The sequence below is a fragment of the Rhineura floridana genome, chromosome 2, assembly GCF_030035675.1.
Source record: "Rhineura floridana isolate rRhiFlo1 chromosome 2, rRhiFlo1.hap2, whole genome shotgun sequence".
NCBI lineage: Eukaryota > Metazoa > Chordata > Lepidosauria > Squamata > Rhineuridae > Rhineura > Rhineura floridana.
The window spans coordinates 188,967,096-188,984,881 of record NC_084481.1 but is presented as its reverse complement, the minus strand read 5'-3'; the positions used below and the strand labels follow the sequence as shown (position 1 = coordinate 188,984,881).

The 17,786-nt window shown below is 43.2% G+C and overlaps 1 protein-coding gene across 1 annotated transcript in view; it reads right to left on the bottom strand.

Annotated features, from left to right (window-relative positions):
* The window catches only part of TTC6 (tetratricopeptide repeat domain 6), a 136,323-nt gene that overhangs the window by 89,519 nt on the left and 29,018 nt on the right, over positions 1-17,786 (bottom strand). The window contains exons 6-7 of the mRNA XM_061612809.1: positions 17,595-17,635; positions 3,981-4,446 (exon numbers count right to left, since the gene is read on the bottom strand). Coding sequence (XP_061468793.1) covers positions 3,981-4,446; positions 17,595-17,635 — 507 coding nt within the window. The remainder of the gene's footprint in view (positions 1-3,980; positions 4,447-17,594; positions 17,636-17,786) is intronic.

The following is a 17,786-nucleotide window of genomic DNA, read 5'->3' as shown; positions in this document are numbered from 1 at the left end:
TGGAAGGTAAAGGGGGGGGGAGGTGGTGACCAGGGGCAAACAAAGTGGTGTGTTTGCACCATGCTCACCTCATCCCAGGAAGCAGCAGTGATGTGAATAAGAAGTCAGGTGAGCAGCAGTTCCCCACTACACCATCCACTACTGCAGAACAGCACCACTGGTGTAACTGTTTATCCAACTCATCATAACCAAATCAAATTGAGTGGTGACCAGGGCCGGCTCCAGGCATGCAGGGGCCCTTGGGCATCAGCTTGCACTGCCCCCCCGTCGGTGTGTGTGTGTGTGCGCGTACGTGCATGCACACACCCCGCACCCCCCCACGGCCCCCCACCTGTCTAGTCATTACCATTGCCCTTAATGAAGATGGCGGCCATGGTTTCCCTAAGGGGAATGAAACCTCTGCCGCCATCTTTGTTGATGGCACACATGCGTGCTATGCATGCACATCTCTGCCATCAACTAAGATGGCGGCAGCGGCTTCAGTACCTTAGGGAAGCTGCGGCCGCCATCTTCATTAAGGGCAATGCTAAAAAGCCGGCTGACAGGTAAGTGGGGGTGTGGGGGGGCGGATTGCAGAAGGGGAGCGGAGGGCCCCTCAGGGGCTCCTGTAGCTCTGGGGCCCTTGGGTCAGTGCCCAACCTGGCCACCCTTTAGAACCGGCCCTGGTGGTGACTATTGTACTGTTCTATAGTTTCCTAAAATTCTCATGACAAATGAACAGTATTTGTGGGAGCTACTGTGCAATTTAGAATCAAAACAGACATTAAAATAAGCAATAATATTCTGTACACTGTATTTTGATATGCAAGGTGCATAACCAGGAGTTTCTGAGAACCAAATTTTACATAACAGGTTTCAAAGATACTTGCCTGCATAGTTTTTGTTGCATTTAATGATAAAATTCAAGTCTTCTAGTGCTGGAAGAATTTTGTTTTGGTAAAGGAAAAGTAAATGTCTATGCCAATAAGCATTAACCAGCATTGGTTCTAAACTTATTGCCTGTGAAAATAATGAGACAAGTTGATTATTAGTTAGCTAAACATTCCAATGTACCAGATGGCACATCTTAGTCACACCTCTGTACACGTCACTGGGGAGCATAAAAAGGTGATATTCAAGAGTCAGGTCTCAGTAGTGGTTAGGCTCTAAGGTTCCTGGACCTGGTGAAGCTAGGATCTGGGCCAAAAGCATATGTATCATCCCAAGAGGGCAGGGGCAGAGTATCAAAGCAGCAAACAAGGATCAGATGGACCAGAGGCAGGTGCATAATCAAAAGAAGGCAGGGTCAAGTTGCATGACAGCAACCGGCTCAGAAAGGTCAGAAACAAATCTATTGTCAAAGCTATACAGATGTTATATTCAAGGCAGCCAACAGGAAAAGGATACAGGCACATAGGCATTATCCTCACACTACAGACAAGTTGCTCAAACTGAAAAGTCAACTCTGGGGTTAGGGTTTATAGGACCTGGAGGACACAGAACAGCCCTTGTTTTAAACTGACTGAATGCTCAGGCAGGCTGGGACATCGCCCTAGATGGCACAACTGATGACCAGAACTCAGCCTTCTATGCTTGCAGTAGAAACAGAACAATAGTAGCAGAAAAGGTAAGTAGCCAGCGCCTGACTGCTTGGAATCCTGGTTTGAGACTTCCTTTGGTGCCCTACAATAAGTTGCTGCTAAACATTTATGCTTCTTACATACTTAAAGGTTTAAAAAGTGTACAAATCTTAGCTGATATCAGTGCTCTCATGCCAACAAATGCCCTTTGAAATTGTCGGCTATCGTTAAACTGAAAGCACAGCAAAAATGAACAAATCACTGTGGACTGTAATTACCTATATTCAATACCCAGTTTCAACATGTTATGTACATTAGTACACTAGACCCCAATATCAAGCAATCATACAAGTCAGATCAATGGTCTGCCCAGCACAGCTTGCTACTACAGTAAGCTTCCTTACTATACCCTAACTCATATCATATGCTGCTGAAAAGAATACACAATAGCATATAACAATTCTCTGACATCCATGCCTAGCATTAACGCTGAAGAAATGTAGTAGCACAATGTATATATGCTTTGAAAAGCATGCATGACATCACCACCTTGGGGAATAGCCTCTGATATTTCTATAGTCCACAAACTTGACAATTACTTTATAAATGTAGCTAAATTACTTGCCAAAAATGAACAATGACTGTGAGTCAATTGTACAACTTTCATTAGCTTTAATGTTATGGTTATGGGACTGAATCGGCCTTGGTTGCCCTGATGGATGACCTTTATCGGGAGAAGGACAGGGGGAGTGCGACCCTGTTATTCTTACTTGATCTCTCAGCGGCTTTTGATACCATTGACCATGGTATCCTTCTGGCTGACTTGGTGAGATGGGTATTGGAGGCACTGTTTTACAGTGGTTCCGGTCCTATCTCCAAGGTCGCTCTCAGAGAATAGCATTGGGTGACTGTCTTTCGGCCCCCTGGCAGTTGTGCTGTGGGGTGCCGCAGGGTACCATCTTGTCCCCCATGCTGTTTAACATCTATATGAAGCCCTTGGGAGCAGTCATCAGGAGCTTTGGGGCGAGGTGTCAGCAGTATGCTGACGATACCCAGCTCTATTTCTCCGTAACATCTGAATCGGGAGAGGCTGTGCAAGCCCTGGACTCGGTGGTGGGCTGGATGAGGGCCAATAACTGAGTCTGAATCCGAGCAAGACGAAGGCGCTGTGGGTTGGTGGTTCCCAAGTTCAGATAATTGGTCAGTTGCCTGCTTTGCATGGGGTTGTACTCCCTCTGAAAGAGCAGGTCTGTAGTCTAGGGGTGCTCCTGGGACCATCCTTGTCGCTAGAGGCCCTGGTGACCTCCGTGGCTAGGAGTGCCTTTTACCAGCTTCGGCTGATGAGACAGCTGCTGCCGTTTCTGGACCGGGATAGCCTGACCACTGTTGTCCACGCACTGGTAACCTCCAGGCTGGATTACTGTAATGCACTCTATGTGGGGCTGCCCTTGAGGTTGGTCCGGAAGCTGCAGCTAGTGCAAAATGCAGCGGTGAGACTGCTCACTGAGGCAGGGTATCGCCAACATGTCACCCCTCTGCTGAAAGAACTACACTGGCTGCCCATTTGCTACCAGGCCAAGTTCAAGGTTCTAGTTTTGGTGTACAAAGCCCTATACAGCTTGGGATCAGGATACCTGAAAGACCATCTTACCCCTTATATACCCAGCCGATCACTGGGCTCTGCAGGTAAGGGCTTCCTGCAGATACCATCTTATCAGGAGGTTCGTTCTGTACAATATAGGAAATGGACCTTTAGTGTGGCGGCACCTACCCTGTGGAATTCCCTCCCTTTAAATATTAGGCAGGCACCATCTCTGCTATCTTTTCGGCGCCTTTTGAAGACTTTCCTCTTCCAACAAGCCTTTTAGGTTGAGACCTATTCTAGTCTGTGTCTGTGTTAGAATTGCTTTTAATATGTCTTTTAATATCTTTAACCCTTTTTAAAAGATGTTTTTAATTTTTTTAAAATGTTTTTAAAGTTTTGTTTTAATTTATTTTAAGGTCTTTTTATAATGTTTTAAAGTGTTTTTAGTGTTTCTGTTTGCTGCCCTGGGCTCCTGCTGGAAGGAAGGGCAGGGTATAAATAAAATAATAAATAAATAAATGTGGAATAAGACTTCTATAAAATATGAAAATATAATTGCTTATGCATGTATATATGTAGAGTATCATAAAAGCAGGTCACTAGTGGCATAATTATCTGCTAAAGTACTACGATTCAGGGATCTATGCTTAAAGGCCGGCAAAGTGTTTCTCTGAACAGAAAAATGCATAAAAGAAAGAATCCAGCTACAGGATTATATGAAAATGATGCCCTTCCAACTTTTAAGACCAACTGGCACCACTAGAGGATCATAGCAATTAATAAAGTAACAAAACATCATTAGTAGCAAGCAAAATGAGGTATTTTTTTAAACTAACTTTTTCCAAATCATCCATAGCTGCCTTCATTTTGCCTATTTTCCTGTATATTGCTCCACGCCTACAATAGTTAAATGCAGGACATCTTCCTTCTTCTATCTGTTGGGTTATTCCATCAATTTCAGATTGACACTGGTCAAATTCATCTGTTTTTTCCTCCAAGAGAGGATTTACTGAGTCAGTTAATTCTTTATCCTTTGTTTCCTCCTCCATGTCCTTTTTGCCTGACATTGGTTTATCTTCAGGAGATTGCCTACTGGGAGGGTATCGTTCATCAAACCATTTAATCCAGATTTTTCTCGCCCAAAGATAGTCATTGGTGTCTTCTGGCATTTTCTTTTGCTTTTCTGCAAATTTTTCAAAATCTAACTTAGAAGGGAGGCTGGGACTTCGATAACATTGAACTGCTCGTGATACTTTGATACAGTATTTATTATGTATAGGAAGCTTTCCAACAGAAATAGACCTAAGGAAAAAAACAAAATTATAATCACAATCTGTACATTTGTCATAGACATAAAACCAACTTGCTGAAATAAATTTGGAAAACAAGTTATTCATTACTATGTAATAACATTTATGATACTATCTACTTTGATTCCCATATAATATTCAAGGTTTAATATCAGAAAGTTACTACCAGAGGTACATAAAAATAAACTAGTTTACACTGTCATTAATTTTTATTTTTATTTAGATTTATAAACCACTTAATCAAAGAGCTATGTTCATTATATCTTAATATATAATAATTCTTTTTACAGAGCTGTAAAATTGTGTAAAACCCCAAAAGCCATGTGTATAGAGAGCAGCCTTTCCCAAACTTTGGCTCCCCAGATGTTGCTAGACTACAATTCCCATCATTCCTGACCATTAGCCATGCTGGCTGTGCCCATACACAGAGAATTCCATAAGGCTCAAAGAGCCTGTTTCTCCTCTATTGTCCTTGGTACATCCACTAGCAATGCAGCAGACCATTTGTCTATGCCACATTCCATATCCTCAGGCAATTTGACTGCTCTATGCAATGCAATTTACTCATAATCTGAGAGCACAAAGCATGAAGCTTGCATTTAGGCAAGAAGAAGGGTTGTGTTAGGATATGAGAGGCAACACTAACTTCTCATTTCCCCATAATAATCTGTTGCACTACTTGAGCATGTGTTGAGGGAAGAGAGGAAGCAGGGCTATAATAAGTCCTTTGAGAATCTTCTACCCACAGTTGATGTTTTTGTGTTCATATTAGATAGAACCGTTAGTTCCCTACCTGATAGGTAGTTCTGTGTTGCTGGACAGAAACTCATCAGCTTGGGTTACAGCTCCATCTTGTGGTCAGAAGCAGGAAAGACAAGTTGAGGGAAGTAGGTTGCTCCCAACATTCCTCAGTTCACATTCTCATCAAGCTCAAATGGTCCAAGGAAAGGTAACCATGCAAAAATGGAGTATATGTGACCTACTTCCCTTTAAGAAATTGATGAATAAACTAGAACTGCATATGAGTTAATGGACAGGGCATCCATTCATTCATTGGCGATCACTTGTGGCCGAGTAAGATTGTCTTCCAAGATAAGCTCTTTGCTTGGAAGACGCCTGTGTGTGAATTTGTTTTATGTGGGAAGATTGGCGCATGACGATCAACACACAATCTTGACAGAAAAAGGCTTTGATCCAATGGCATGGATACCACAACGATTGGAAGTCTTTTATCTGCTGCAGCCTTCATCCTCCTTCACAGCCTTTGTAACGTACACATTGTTATCCTCCACCTGTTCTGCCATTGAGGACTTTCTTGGATCGTTCTTTGGCTGGTTCCTCTCCCTTGACCTTACCACCATGGGTGACCCTGCTGGGAGTACATGACTCCCAACAACATCACTCACAGGGTTCATTGGAACATGCAAGCCCACTGACCACTACAAGGTGATGATCCAGCGAGGGTACAGGACATCCATCAAGGTGGGGCTGAGTTTCTGATGAGAACTACCTTTCAGGTAGGGAACCAATGGTTCTTTCTCATGTTGCTGGAGAAACTCATCAACTTGGGATGTCCCAAAGCTTCCCATGTAGGGAGGGAAATAATGAAGAAAGGATTGTCCATTAAGTTGGGAGGATTCACTGAAGATCCCTTTGACCAAAGGCAGCTTCTGCTAATGCATAGGTGTCAATTTTATCATGTCTGGTAAATGTACTAGGGGAAGCCCAAGTGGCTGCCCTACACATTTCCTCTATCACAGCATTAGCTGAGAGAACAGCAGAGGTAGCTGTAGTCCTTGTAGAATGCGCCACTATTATAGACAGAATAGGCAATCTCTGTGCTTTATAAGCAAGTGCAATGCAAGCTCTGATTCACTTGGTTAGTGTGGAAGTGGTGACTTTTTTACCTAGAGTGGCTGAATGAAAAAAAGAAAATAGGGAATCAGTTAATCTAAAGGACTTGGTTCTGGAAATATAAACGTTAAGGTCTCTCCTAACTTCCAAGGAATGCCATGCCCACTCAAGGGGGTGGGCAGGATTAGGACAGAAGACCTGGTGGAATGGAGAAAACCAGTGGGATACGGTTATCCCTGGATATAAACTATATCGGAAGGACAGGGAAGGACGTATTGGTGGCGGTGTTGCTCTATACGTGAAAGAAGGCATTGAATCCAGCAAGCTCGAAACCCCAAAAGAGGTGGACTCCTCCACAGAATCATTGTGAGTGGTGCTACCATGCCCCAGGAGGGACTTAATACTGGGAACGATCTATCGTCCCCCTGATCAAAATGCTCAGGGAGACCTGGAGATGAGATATGAAATTGAAGAAGCACCCAAACTAGGAAATGTGGTAGTAATGGGTGACTTCAACTACCCGGACATAGACTGGCCGCATATGTGTTCCAGTCATGACAAAGAAGCAAAATTTCTAGATATTCTAAATGACTATGCCCTAGACCAGTTGGTCATGGAACCGACCAGAGGGACGGCAACCCTGGACTTAATCCTCAGTGGGGACAGGGACCTGGTGCGAGATGTAAGTGTCATTGAACCGATTGGGAGCAGTGACCATAGTGCTATTAAATTAAACATACATGTAAATGGCCAATTGCCAAGAAAATCCAACACGGTCACATTTCACTTCAAAAGAGGAAACTTCACAAAAATGAGGGGATTGGTAAAAAGAAAGCTGAAAAACAAAGTCCAGAGAGTCACATCACTCGAAGATGGTTGGAAGTTGTTTAAAAACACTATATTAGAAGGTCAACTGGAGTGCATACCGCAGATCAGAAAAGGTACCGCCAGGGCCAAGAAGATGCCAGCATGGTTAACGAGCAAAGTCAAGGAAGCTCTTAGAGGCAAAAAATCTTCCTTCAGAAAATGGAACACAAACTCTGGCAAAAGAAATGCAAGAAGACAATAAGAGATGCTAAAAAAGAATTTGAGGAGCACATTGCTAAGAACATAAAAACCAACAACAAAAAATTCTATCAATACATTCAAAGCAGGAGACCATCTAGGGAGGCAATTGGACCCTTGGATGATGAGGAAGTCAAAGGTGTACTAAAGAACGATAAGGAGATCGCAGAGAAGCTAAATGAATTCTTTGCATCTGTCTTCACAGTGGAGGATATAGGGCAGATCCCTGAACCTGAACTAACATTTGCAGGAAGGGATTCTGAAGAACTGAGACAAATAGTGGTAACGAGAGAGGAAGTTCTAGGCTTAATGGACAATATAAAACCTGACAAATCACCGAGCCCGGATAGCATCCACCCGAGAGTTCTCAAAGAACTCAAATGTGAAACTGCTGATCTGCTAACTAAAATATGTAACTTGTCCCTCGGGTCCTCCTCCGTGCCTGAGGAAAGTGGCAAATGTAACGCCAATCTTCAAAAAGGGATCTAGAGGGGATCCCGGAAATTACAGGCCAGTTAGCTTAACTTCTGTCCCTGGAAAACTGGTAGAAAGTATTATTAAAGCTAGATTAACTAAGCACATAGAAGAACAAGCCTTGCTGAAGCACAGCCAGCATGGCTTCTGCAAGGGAAAGTCCTGTCTCAGTAACCTATTAGAATTCTTTGAGAGTGTCAACAAGCATATAGATAGAGGTGATCCAGTGGACATAGTGTACTTAGACTTTCAAAAAGCGTTTGACAAGGTACCTCACCAAAGACTTCTGAGGAAGCTTAGCAGTCATGGAATAGGAGGAGAGGTCCTCTTGTGGATAAGGAATTGGTTAAGAAGCAGAAAGCAGAGAGTAGAAATAAACGGACAGTTCTCCCAATGGAGGGCTGTAGAAAGTGGAGTCCCTCAAGGATCGGTATTGGGACATGTACTTTTCAACTTGTTCATTAATGACCTAGAATTAGGAGTGAGCAGTGAAGTGGCCAAGTTTGCTGACGACACTAAATTGTTCAGGGTTGTTAAAACAAAAAGGGATTGCGAAGAGCTCCAAAAAGACCTCTCCAAACTGAGTGAATGGGCAGAAAAATGGCAAATGCAATTCAATATAAACAAGTGTAAAATTATGCATATTGGAGCAAAAAATCTTAATTTCACATATACGCTCATGGGGTCTGAACTGGCGGTGACCGACCAGGAGAGAGACCTCGGGGTTGTAGTGGACAGCACGATGAAAATGTCGTCCCAGTGTGTGGCAGCTGTGAAAAAGGCAAATCCCATGCTAGGGATAATAGGAAAGGTATTGAAAATAAAACAGCCGATATCATAATGCCGTTGTATAAATCTATGGTGCGGCCGTATTTGGAATACTGTGTACAGTTCTGGTCGCCTCATCTCAAAAAGGATATTATGGAGTTGGAAAAGGGTCAGAAGAGGGCAACCAGAATGATCAAGGGGATGGAGCGACTCCCTTACGAGGAAAGGTTGCAGCATTTGGGGCTTTTTAGTTTAGAGAAAAGGCGGGTCAGAGGAGACATGATAGAAGTGTATAAAATTATGCATGGCATTGAGAAAGTGGATAGAGAAAAGTTCTTCTCCCTCTCTCATAATACTGGAACTCGTGGACATTCAAAGAAGCTGAATGTTGGAAGATTCAGGACAGACAAAAGGAAGTACTTCTTTACTCAGCGCATAGTTAAACTATGGAATTTGCTCCCACAAGATGCAGTAAGGGCCACCAGCTTGGATGGCTTTAAAAGAAGATTAGACAAATTCATGGAGGACAGGGCTATCAATGGCTACTAGCCGTGATGGCTGTGCTCTGTCACCCTAGTCAGAGGCAGCATGCTTCTGAAAACCAGTTGCTGGAAGCCTCAGGAGGGGAGAGTGTTCTTGTACTCGGGTCCGGCTTGCAGGCTTCCCCTAGGCACCTGGTTGGCCACTGTGAGAACAGGATGCTGGACTAGATGGGCCACTGGCCTGATCCAGCAGGCTCTTCTTATGTTCTTAAGGATTGACTCCTATTGCCTATGAAAATGGCTTAGTATCTTAGGGAGAAAGGAGGGATAAGTATGGAGTACTACCCTGTCTTTATGGAACTCGCATAAGTGTTTGGCAACTGACAAGGCATTCAATTCAGACACTCCCAAGCAGAAGTCACGGCCACCTAGAAAAATGACTTTTAGGGACAGAAGCCTGAGAGATACCTTACTTAAGGGCTCAAATGGAGGGTTTTGTAAGGCCCATACTACCCTGTGTAGATCCCAGGATGGGAATCTATGTATTGTGGTAGGACATTTCAGAGTTGCTTCTCTCAGAAAATGTTTTAAGAGAGAATTTTGAGAAACTGAAGCAGGTGCTGGGTCAGAAGATAGAGAGGCTATAGTTGTAGCTTGTCTTTTCAGAGTACTGGGTCTCAACCTTTCTTGAGCCCATCTTGAAGGGAGGTGAGGACATTGGCGATGTCTTGCTTGATGGGGGAGAGATCCCTCATGGAGCATCAAGTAGCAAAGGTCTTCCAAGTGGAGGAATAGATATGTACAGTTGAAAGCTGTCTGGATGCTAAAACAGTCTCAATGACCTCCTCATTGAGCCCAAGTTTGCTTAAGCATCTCCACTCAATAACCAAGCCGTCAGTTGGAGCCAGTTTGGGTCAGGATGATGAAGAGGGTCCTGTGATATCAGATCCAGATGAGGAGATAGATGCCACAATGGAGAGACTGCCATTGCTAGGATGTCCAAGAGCCAGGGGCATCGAGGCCAAAACGTTACTAGGATCACCCTGGCTTTCTCTTCCCTTATTTTGTGTAATACCTGAGGAAGAATTGGAAGAGGTGGAAACATGTATAGCAGTCCTTTGGGCCAGGGGGACAACAGTGTGTACACTGCTTCTGCCTTGGGACAAAGGAACCTGGTGAAGTATCTCTTGAGTTGATGGTTGTCCCCAGAGGCCAAGAGATCTTCCAGAGGCTTCCTGAAGTGCAACTGGATCTGGTGAAACACTCTGTGACGTAGTTTCCATTCCCCTCATCTCACTATCTGCCAGCTTAGCCAGTAGGCTTGGACACTGGAAGTGCCACTGATGTGCTCAACCGACAGAGAGCTTGTGTATTCAGAGCTTGGAAAAGTTACTTTTTTGAACTACAACTCCCATCAGCCCAATCCAGTGGCCATGCTGGCTGGGGCTGATGGGAGTTGTAGTTCAAAAAAGTAACTTTTCCAAGCTCTGGTATCTCTGCCCAACTCAGAAGGCAGGCCTCCACCTGCAACTCCTTGGATCTCTTCCTCCCCCCAATTGATGTGAGATTTTACAGTATTGTTGTCCATCCTGTGGAGACCATGGGAGAGGCTGAGACAAGGAACAAAGAACTGCAGAATGAGGCCCTGAGTTCGAGCCACTTGATGTTCCTCTTCTGTTCCACCAGGAACCCTGGGTTGAAACAACCTTGACAGTGGGCACCCCATCCGAGTAGGCTGGCATCTGAGGTGACTGTGATCCGGGCCAGATCTTTGAAGGGAAGGCCCTTCTGTAAGTTGCATAACTTGGTCCACCATGTCATCGCCTTCTGAAGGTCTGGAGAGACGTGAACCTGCAGATGTCTGCAAGCGGAGATTGCTCTCTGAAAAGGTAGAATTGCCCATTTTAACAGGCATGCATGAAACTTGGCCCAGCGTGTGATTTGGGATGCTGAAACTAGCAGACCCAACACTCTTGCCATAAACATGACGTCTGCAGATCTGGAGTCTGCCACAGTCAGAACCGCCAATCTGATCTTTTGAACTCTGCAGTGGGAATGAAAAATCATGTCCTTAGCAGTACCGCTTGGCAGCAGTAGTACAGCTTGGCAATTGTCTAAGACAGCTCCAAGGTGAACTAGGATGCGAGAGGGTTGAAGATGACTTTTTTTGCAGGTTCAGAAGGAATCCATGGCTTGTTAAGCAAGCCAGGGGGTTGTCCAGGTTGCGAAGAGCCTGCTGCCTGGATGGGGAATGGATCAGTAGATCATCCAGGTAAGGATAAATATGGATGCCTTGGAGGTGGAGATGGGCCACTAAGGCAACCATAATTTTTGTAAATACCCTTGGAGCAGAGGCTAGACCAAAGGGAAAGACTTGAAACTGAAAATGCTGATTATTGTAAAAGAACCTAAGAATTTTGCAGTGGCTTGGGGGAATAGGTACATGTAGCTATACCTTTCTGAGATCTATGGAGGGCAGACAATCCTGAGGATGAAGGGCCTCCTTGATTGAGGCCAGGGTTTCCATGCAAAATGTCCGGTATACTACCCATTGGTTCAGGAATTTGAGAATGCCTCCAAGCATTCTTTTCCTTCGTCAGCACCACAAAAAATATTGAGTAGATGCCAAAGAAGGATTCACCCGGAGGCACTGGCTCAATGGCTGCCATGGAGAGGAAGTGAAGAATGGCCTTCTGAACGATGCCCCTCTTCTCCAAGGTGCTGGAAATTACAAAAGGGAGGAATCGAGGGGGTGGACAGGCCCAAAGATCTACCTTGTAGCCCTGAAGAATGGCATTGAGGACCCATTTGTCTGAAGTTGTCATCTCCCAGGCATGAAAAAGCTGATGGAACCTGCCACCCACTTGTGAGATATTGGCATCATTGAGAGTGTTGGTTACTTCCACCCTTATTGGAGGAGGAGGACTTGGGACCTTGGGAATTTCTTGAGGAGAACCAGGACTTGCTCAAGTTACCCATAAAGGGTCTAGCATCCCTGATTCATGAAGGGTGACATGATCCACAAAAGGATTGGTTCACCTGGTAAGGGGAGTACCAGCATGGGAAATGCTTGTCATCTCTGTGAGAAGATATTAAGACCTTTCTCTTATCTCAGGACTCCACTAATACATCTTTCAGTGCCTCTTCTCCAAAGAGTTTTCCCCCTTGTAAGATGCCATAGAAAGGTTCACTCTAGAGGCAGTATCCATGTCCCAGTGCTTTAGCCATAAGGTCCTCCTGGTGACTACATCAGTGATAAGAGGACAAGCTGCAAATTGTGCAGCATCTAGGGTAGCATCTGCCACATAGGTTGCTGCTCTAGACGCCTTCAGAAGAGACTTGAGCAGTCAGTCAAGGTCCCGATTGGGATTATCAATCAATTCATCTAGCCAGATAAGGGCTGTCCTGGTAAACACAGAAGCAGAGCATGAGGCTTGTATGGCCTAGGCGGCAGCCTTGTAAACCCTCCAGAGGATCAAAGTAGTCTGCGTTGAGAGGAGAGGTGGCAAGAGGCAACCTCGAAGAGGTATCCCCAAGCCCCTCAGTATTTAAAGTGAAGAAGTTAGGGGAATCAGGTCTGGTGGCATAGCTCCTGTTAGAGGCATGATTGCCTTGAGCAGGGCTCCTCTGGTGTGGCAGGGGATGACTGACAGGTCTACCCTGAGGTGGAAGGGGTATTAGAATTAGCTTCAGTGGCAGTGTGAGGATTTCTTAGTTCCATAGAGAATTGCCCCACTAGCACCTCTCTAATTTGTCTAAGAATCTCTGGTCTGAGAAGAAACTCCTGGTTGGAATGTGTCCGAGACTCAATATGAGCTTGGGACTATCGTCATGGCACAAGGCAGAGGTAGTCTGCTATGTTAAAGGGAGAGAGTCATTAAAACCAGCTAAGTTTTCCTCCCCTGAGGAACATGTGGAAAACAGCCCATGCAAAATTCCTCCCCCCCCGTGTCACCACAGTGGCAGATTAGGCAAACATTCCCCTCCCGGTCCAAGGGCTCAAAAGCACAGGAGACTACTTGCTGTTCTGAGGAGCAGGCGGATGCAAGGTCCGTCTCCTCCATGAAGCATGCCCTTTTGTGTCCAAGCAACTTGCCACCAACAAGAGAGGGGTCTAAATGGCAGTGTTTCTGCTTTGCCTTACGGGTTGCAGGAATGCTAGGGCTAGGAGAAGCGGCCAGAGAACAGCTATGACAAGCCATAATGGCGGCTCTGAGTAGAGCGAACGCAGCTGACGGAAGCTGCAAATGGTGCAACACATGCATCCTATAAGAAGGCGTGGTGAACCAGTCAGAGAATAAAAACAGCTGTGAATGTCTACAAACAAATTAGGCTTTTTCCCTGCACCAAAGTGGCGAAGTCAGAAGGGCAGGAGAAAGGAAAAGAGAAGGTGTTTGGGGGGGTTTGTTTTTTTTAAGGAACTGTGAAGGACCAGGGAAGACAAATAAACAGAGGGAAAAGAGAGAATTAAGAGACGGGAAAATAGAGTAAGGCCTGAGGAGAAAGGTGGGAGTAAATACAAACAATGACCACTTCAATGGAAGCAGGAAAGCGAACTGAGGAATGCTGGGAGCGACCCACTTCCCTCAACTTATCTTTCCTGACCCCAAGGTGGAGCTCTAACCCAAGCTGGTGAGTTTCTCCAGCAACGCAAGAACAGCCTTCCCCAATCTGGTACACCTCTCCCCCAATGATTTGGACTACAACTCCCAACATCCCTGATTCTTGGCCTTCCTCGCTACGACTGACAGGAGTTATAATGCAAACATCATAAAGACACCAGGTTGGGAAACGTAGTATTAGATTTTCTCCTAAAGAACTGACACACATATAAAAACATCTCTAATGTTGTGGAAGAAATTACTATTATTCCCACAGGTGCTCAGTACCAGTATCACCATTGACTTTTCCATCTCCTTTTCCTTCCATTGCTAAGGCTGCTACTTTTTCGTGCTTGGTATCTCCAAAAATTTGTGCTGTACTCTATAAATCCTGTGTTATCCTTCTCTATGTTGTTGTGATTTCCATTCTCAAACTTTCCCTCCTGATATGTCTCATCAGTTAGTTCAGAATATTTCTGTTAAAATTATTCATTATCTCCATCACTATAATGTCATCAAAATAATAATTTTGTTGTGCCAAAAGTATCCTAAAGTAAATGACTGACCATTTTTTCTAATGGTATCCCAAAATCTGTCTCCTAAAGTAGCATACTTCACCTTCCTGAATAATAGAGCACCAATTAGCTTGTAACTCCTCACTGGGGACAGTTGCAGCTCCTCACATAAGTAAGACCACTGTCATCAGTTGCTGCATGACAGCTGGACTGTGCAATTTCCCAAACTGTAAACTTTGCAGAGCTGGATATTAAGCATAGATTAGCGACTTCTGGATCATGAATAACATTATTTAAGTGAATTAAATATATAAAAATACAATTATAAATATATCTGTTGCAGATATTAATAAAAAGGCAACCTTTTAAGAATCTTTGCAGGCTCATTTAATTTTTCACAAATACTTTCTAATACGTGAGGAGAAACATATTTCCCTGATTTCAATGATCTCTTTCTGTGTGTTGCTCTCTTTGGGAAAACAATGTACTTAATCCCAGCTTTTCGAGATTCTGCGGCTAGGTTACTTTCATCCAGAGGCTGAGCAGGTTGAACAGGTGCATCAGATTCCGGTTTGGTGGCAAAAATACTTTTTCTTGCTCCTTTGAATGCAATTGCCAGAGCAAAATCAGAATCTTTTTCTATGCCAAGATAGCTCTTCTGTGGACCAGAAGAGCTTTTCTGAAGGCTGGGACTAGAAGAGCTTTGTTGAACCTTTGCTGGAAATTCAGACCCTGGTAGTGCAGCCTTAATATCTGCTAAAGAAATTTGTTTTTTCATAACATTAATCTCTTCCATAGTGGTTGTGAAATTTGCAGAAATCTTTAAAGTTGTTTTGTCTTTGTACGATGACAATTCTGGTGCACTGATACATCTTTTAATCAAATCTACCTGTAAGAAAAATAAATCTCAATTTATTTTTTTATTTTGTTAATGTTCTGAGTAGCCAACTATATAAAATTGGGATGTTGGGTACTTACTATGTGGATTTTATCCAATGTTGCAGCTCCACTTGCACCACAGACTTCTGTGTGTGCAACAGAACTTCCCCTTCCTCTTCTGTTGCCTCCAGCCTCTCACATGCCCTCAAAATCAGTTGGGGGACCCTCAAGAGCAGATTTTGGCGGCACGCAGGGAGAAGAGAGGAAATTGAAGTCCTGATGCGCTAGTGGAACCCTGCTAGAGCAGTGTTTGATACAACCATGAACAGAACTTCCTCAGAGTGAGCAGGAGTAAGCCAAGCAAGAAATCAGAGCTTGGAAAAGTTACTTTTTTGAACTACAACTCCCATCAGCCCCAGGCAGCATGGCCACTGGATTGGGCTGATGGGAGTTGTAGTTCAAAAAAGTAACTTTTCCAAGCTCTGGAATAGGTTAACTCCTTCTGTTGACCATGCCAGGCAGGATCATATGACATAGCGATATAATTAAATATCCCCTCCAATCCCTGCCTCAGTTCCATCAGAGTCTGAGCCAGTGTCAGTGAAAAAAACTAGCATGTCTAAAAGAAAGAAAACCTTCAGAGAAAACGGGAGAACCAAAGAGAAACCCAGTAACATGCACTCTTTTTCTCTGTGTGTTTTCTTCATTGGTCTGTTCACAGCAAGTACCCAATGACCTGTACCCTTGACTGAGCAGGAGTACACCAGGCAAGAGTGGAACATGCCTAAACTGAGCCAACCATGGACAGCACAGTGTCAACCTCAGTCCTATCTCAGCCCTCTCCTTTCCCAGTAAGCAGTTGTGACTCCGCTGCTGGGATGGCTAGTACACTGCAGTGCCTCTCACCTACCACTCCTGTTTTAAAATATCTCACAGAGCAATGCTGTGTATATTTACTTGCAAGTAAGTGAAATTATTTTCAATGGGACTTACTTTCTTTTAAGTATGTTTAGCATTGCAGCTTTAATTCTTTAACATCGCCACTGTCCTTTTTTATTTATAATGAACGTATTTCTATAGCTAGCAGTTCATCCATATGGGCATAGCGTGAGTTTATATATTTTCAGTGCAATTTTATACAAGTTTATTTGGAAGGCAGGCCCACTGTGTTCAATGGGGCTTATTCTCTACTTGGCTAGAAGTAAACCCCACTGAACTCAATGGAACTGACTTCTAAACAGACATGTATAGGATTGCACTGTGTGTTTAGGATTTAAGTCTAAAGGAAATCTTGCAGCACAATCCTTTGCATATGTACTTAAAAGTAAGCCCTAGTAAGTTCAATGATACTTGCTCCCAAGCATGTCTGCAGCCTTCATAGATACTAAATGTAAATCATTAATTGATATACAAAGCTTGAATTCTGAAAATATGCAATATTACTGGCAGGAAGGGCAGGATATAAACCTAATAAATAAATAAATAAATATTTTTGCCTCACAAATTGTATTGATACAATAAGCCTGCAATCCTAAACAAGTTTACCTAGGAATAAGCCCCACTGAATGTTGGAATAGGCAAATATTGCATGGTCACTTTAAGGGATATTTGGAAAATATCCCATGTACCTGTTTTACCATGATGTAACTTCCTAATGGGTGGGGTTACTTACCTGACTTCCTCTTCCTTTGTCCTGGGGGATTTTTGAATATTCTCCATTGCTGATCTATCCACCATTGGGAGAGGCCGCATGGCACAGATGCTCTCTCTGAGAGCATCCATACCAAAGACTTAGATGGACTGAGACTATTTTTCTTTCATCTAAGCTAGAACCTATGTTTCTGAACATATGAAGAATTCGTGAGTAAATGTTCTTTATCTTTTACCTAAGAAGATTGTGTCTGTTGTTATTTATATAGAGAAAGGTGGGCCTGGTTTACATTCTCACTCCGCTGCTAGTGTTTTATACCTCTGCTAAGAAATAGGACCAACCAAATCAGTTCCTATTTCTGTGTGTATTTTTATAATACCAAACACTGAATTCGTTAGGACTTATTTCTAAGTAGACATGGTTAGGATTGTGTTATAGTATAAGACATTGTAAAATGGAGGGGTGTTTACATTTTGATTGTTTTATCCTTTATGGGAATATGGTGAAAAAATAAATGAATTTGAAAATCTCCCAATTACTTTTAATACAAGATTTACAATATAAATAATTTAGATCTTGGTGGGGGGAAATGTAAGGAATAACTACCAAAGAATTTGAATGGAAGACATTTTTACTGAGAAACAACCAAATCTATTTGCAAAAAGTTGAAAGAAAATGATTTGTGTTTTGTTGACACTTAATGTAAACCACCCAGAGAGCTTTAGCAATGGGGCAGTACATAAATGTAATAAATAAATAAATAAATAATGTCACGTAAGTAAAACTAAGATTTTCTAAAACCAACATACGTATTTCTTGGAGATACAACTCTTCCACAGCAGACTACTTACGTATGTTGCACCACTCTCCTGGAAAACAAAGGTTTTGGTATCTAGTAAAATGAGACATTACAGGAACAACTAATTATGATCTATTATTAGTATGAAAAATTGTTACATTGAATTTTTACAAGCTACATTTAAAAAGAGCATTATTCTTTAACTCCAATTTATTCTCAGCTGCAAAGTTAATTACTGCTAAGA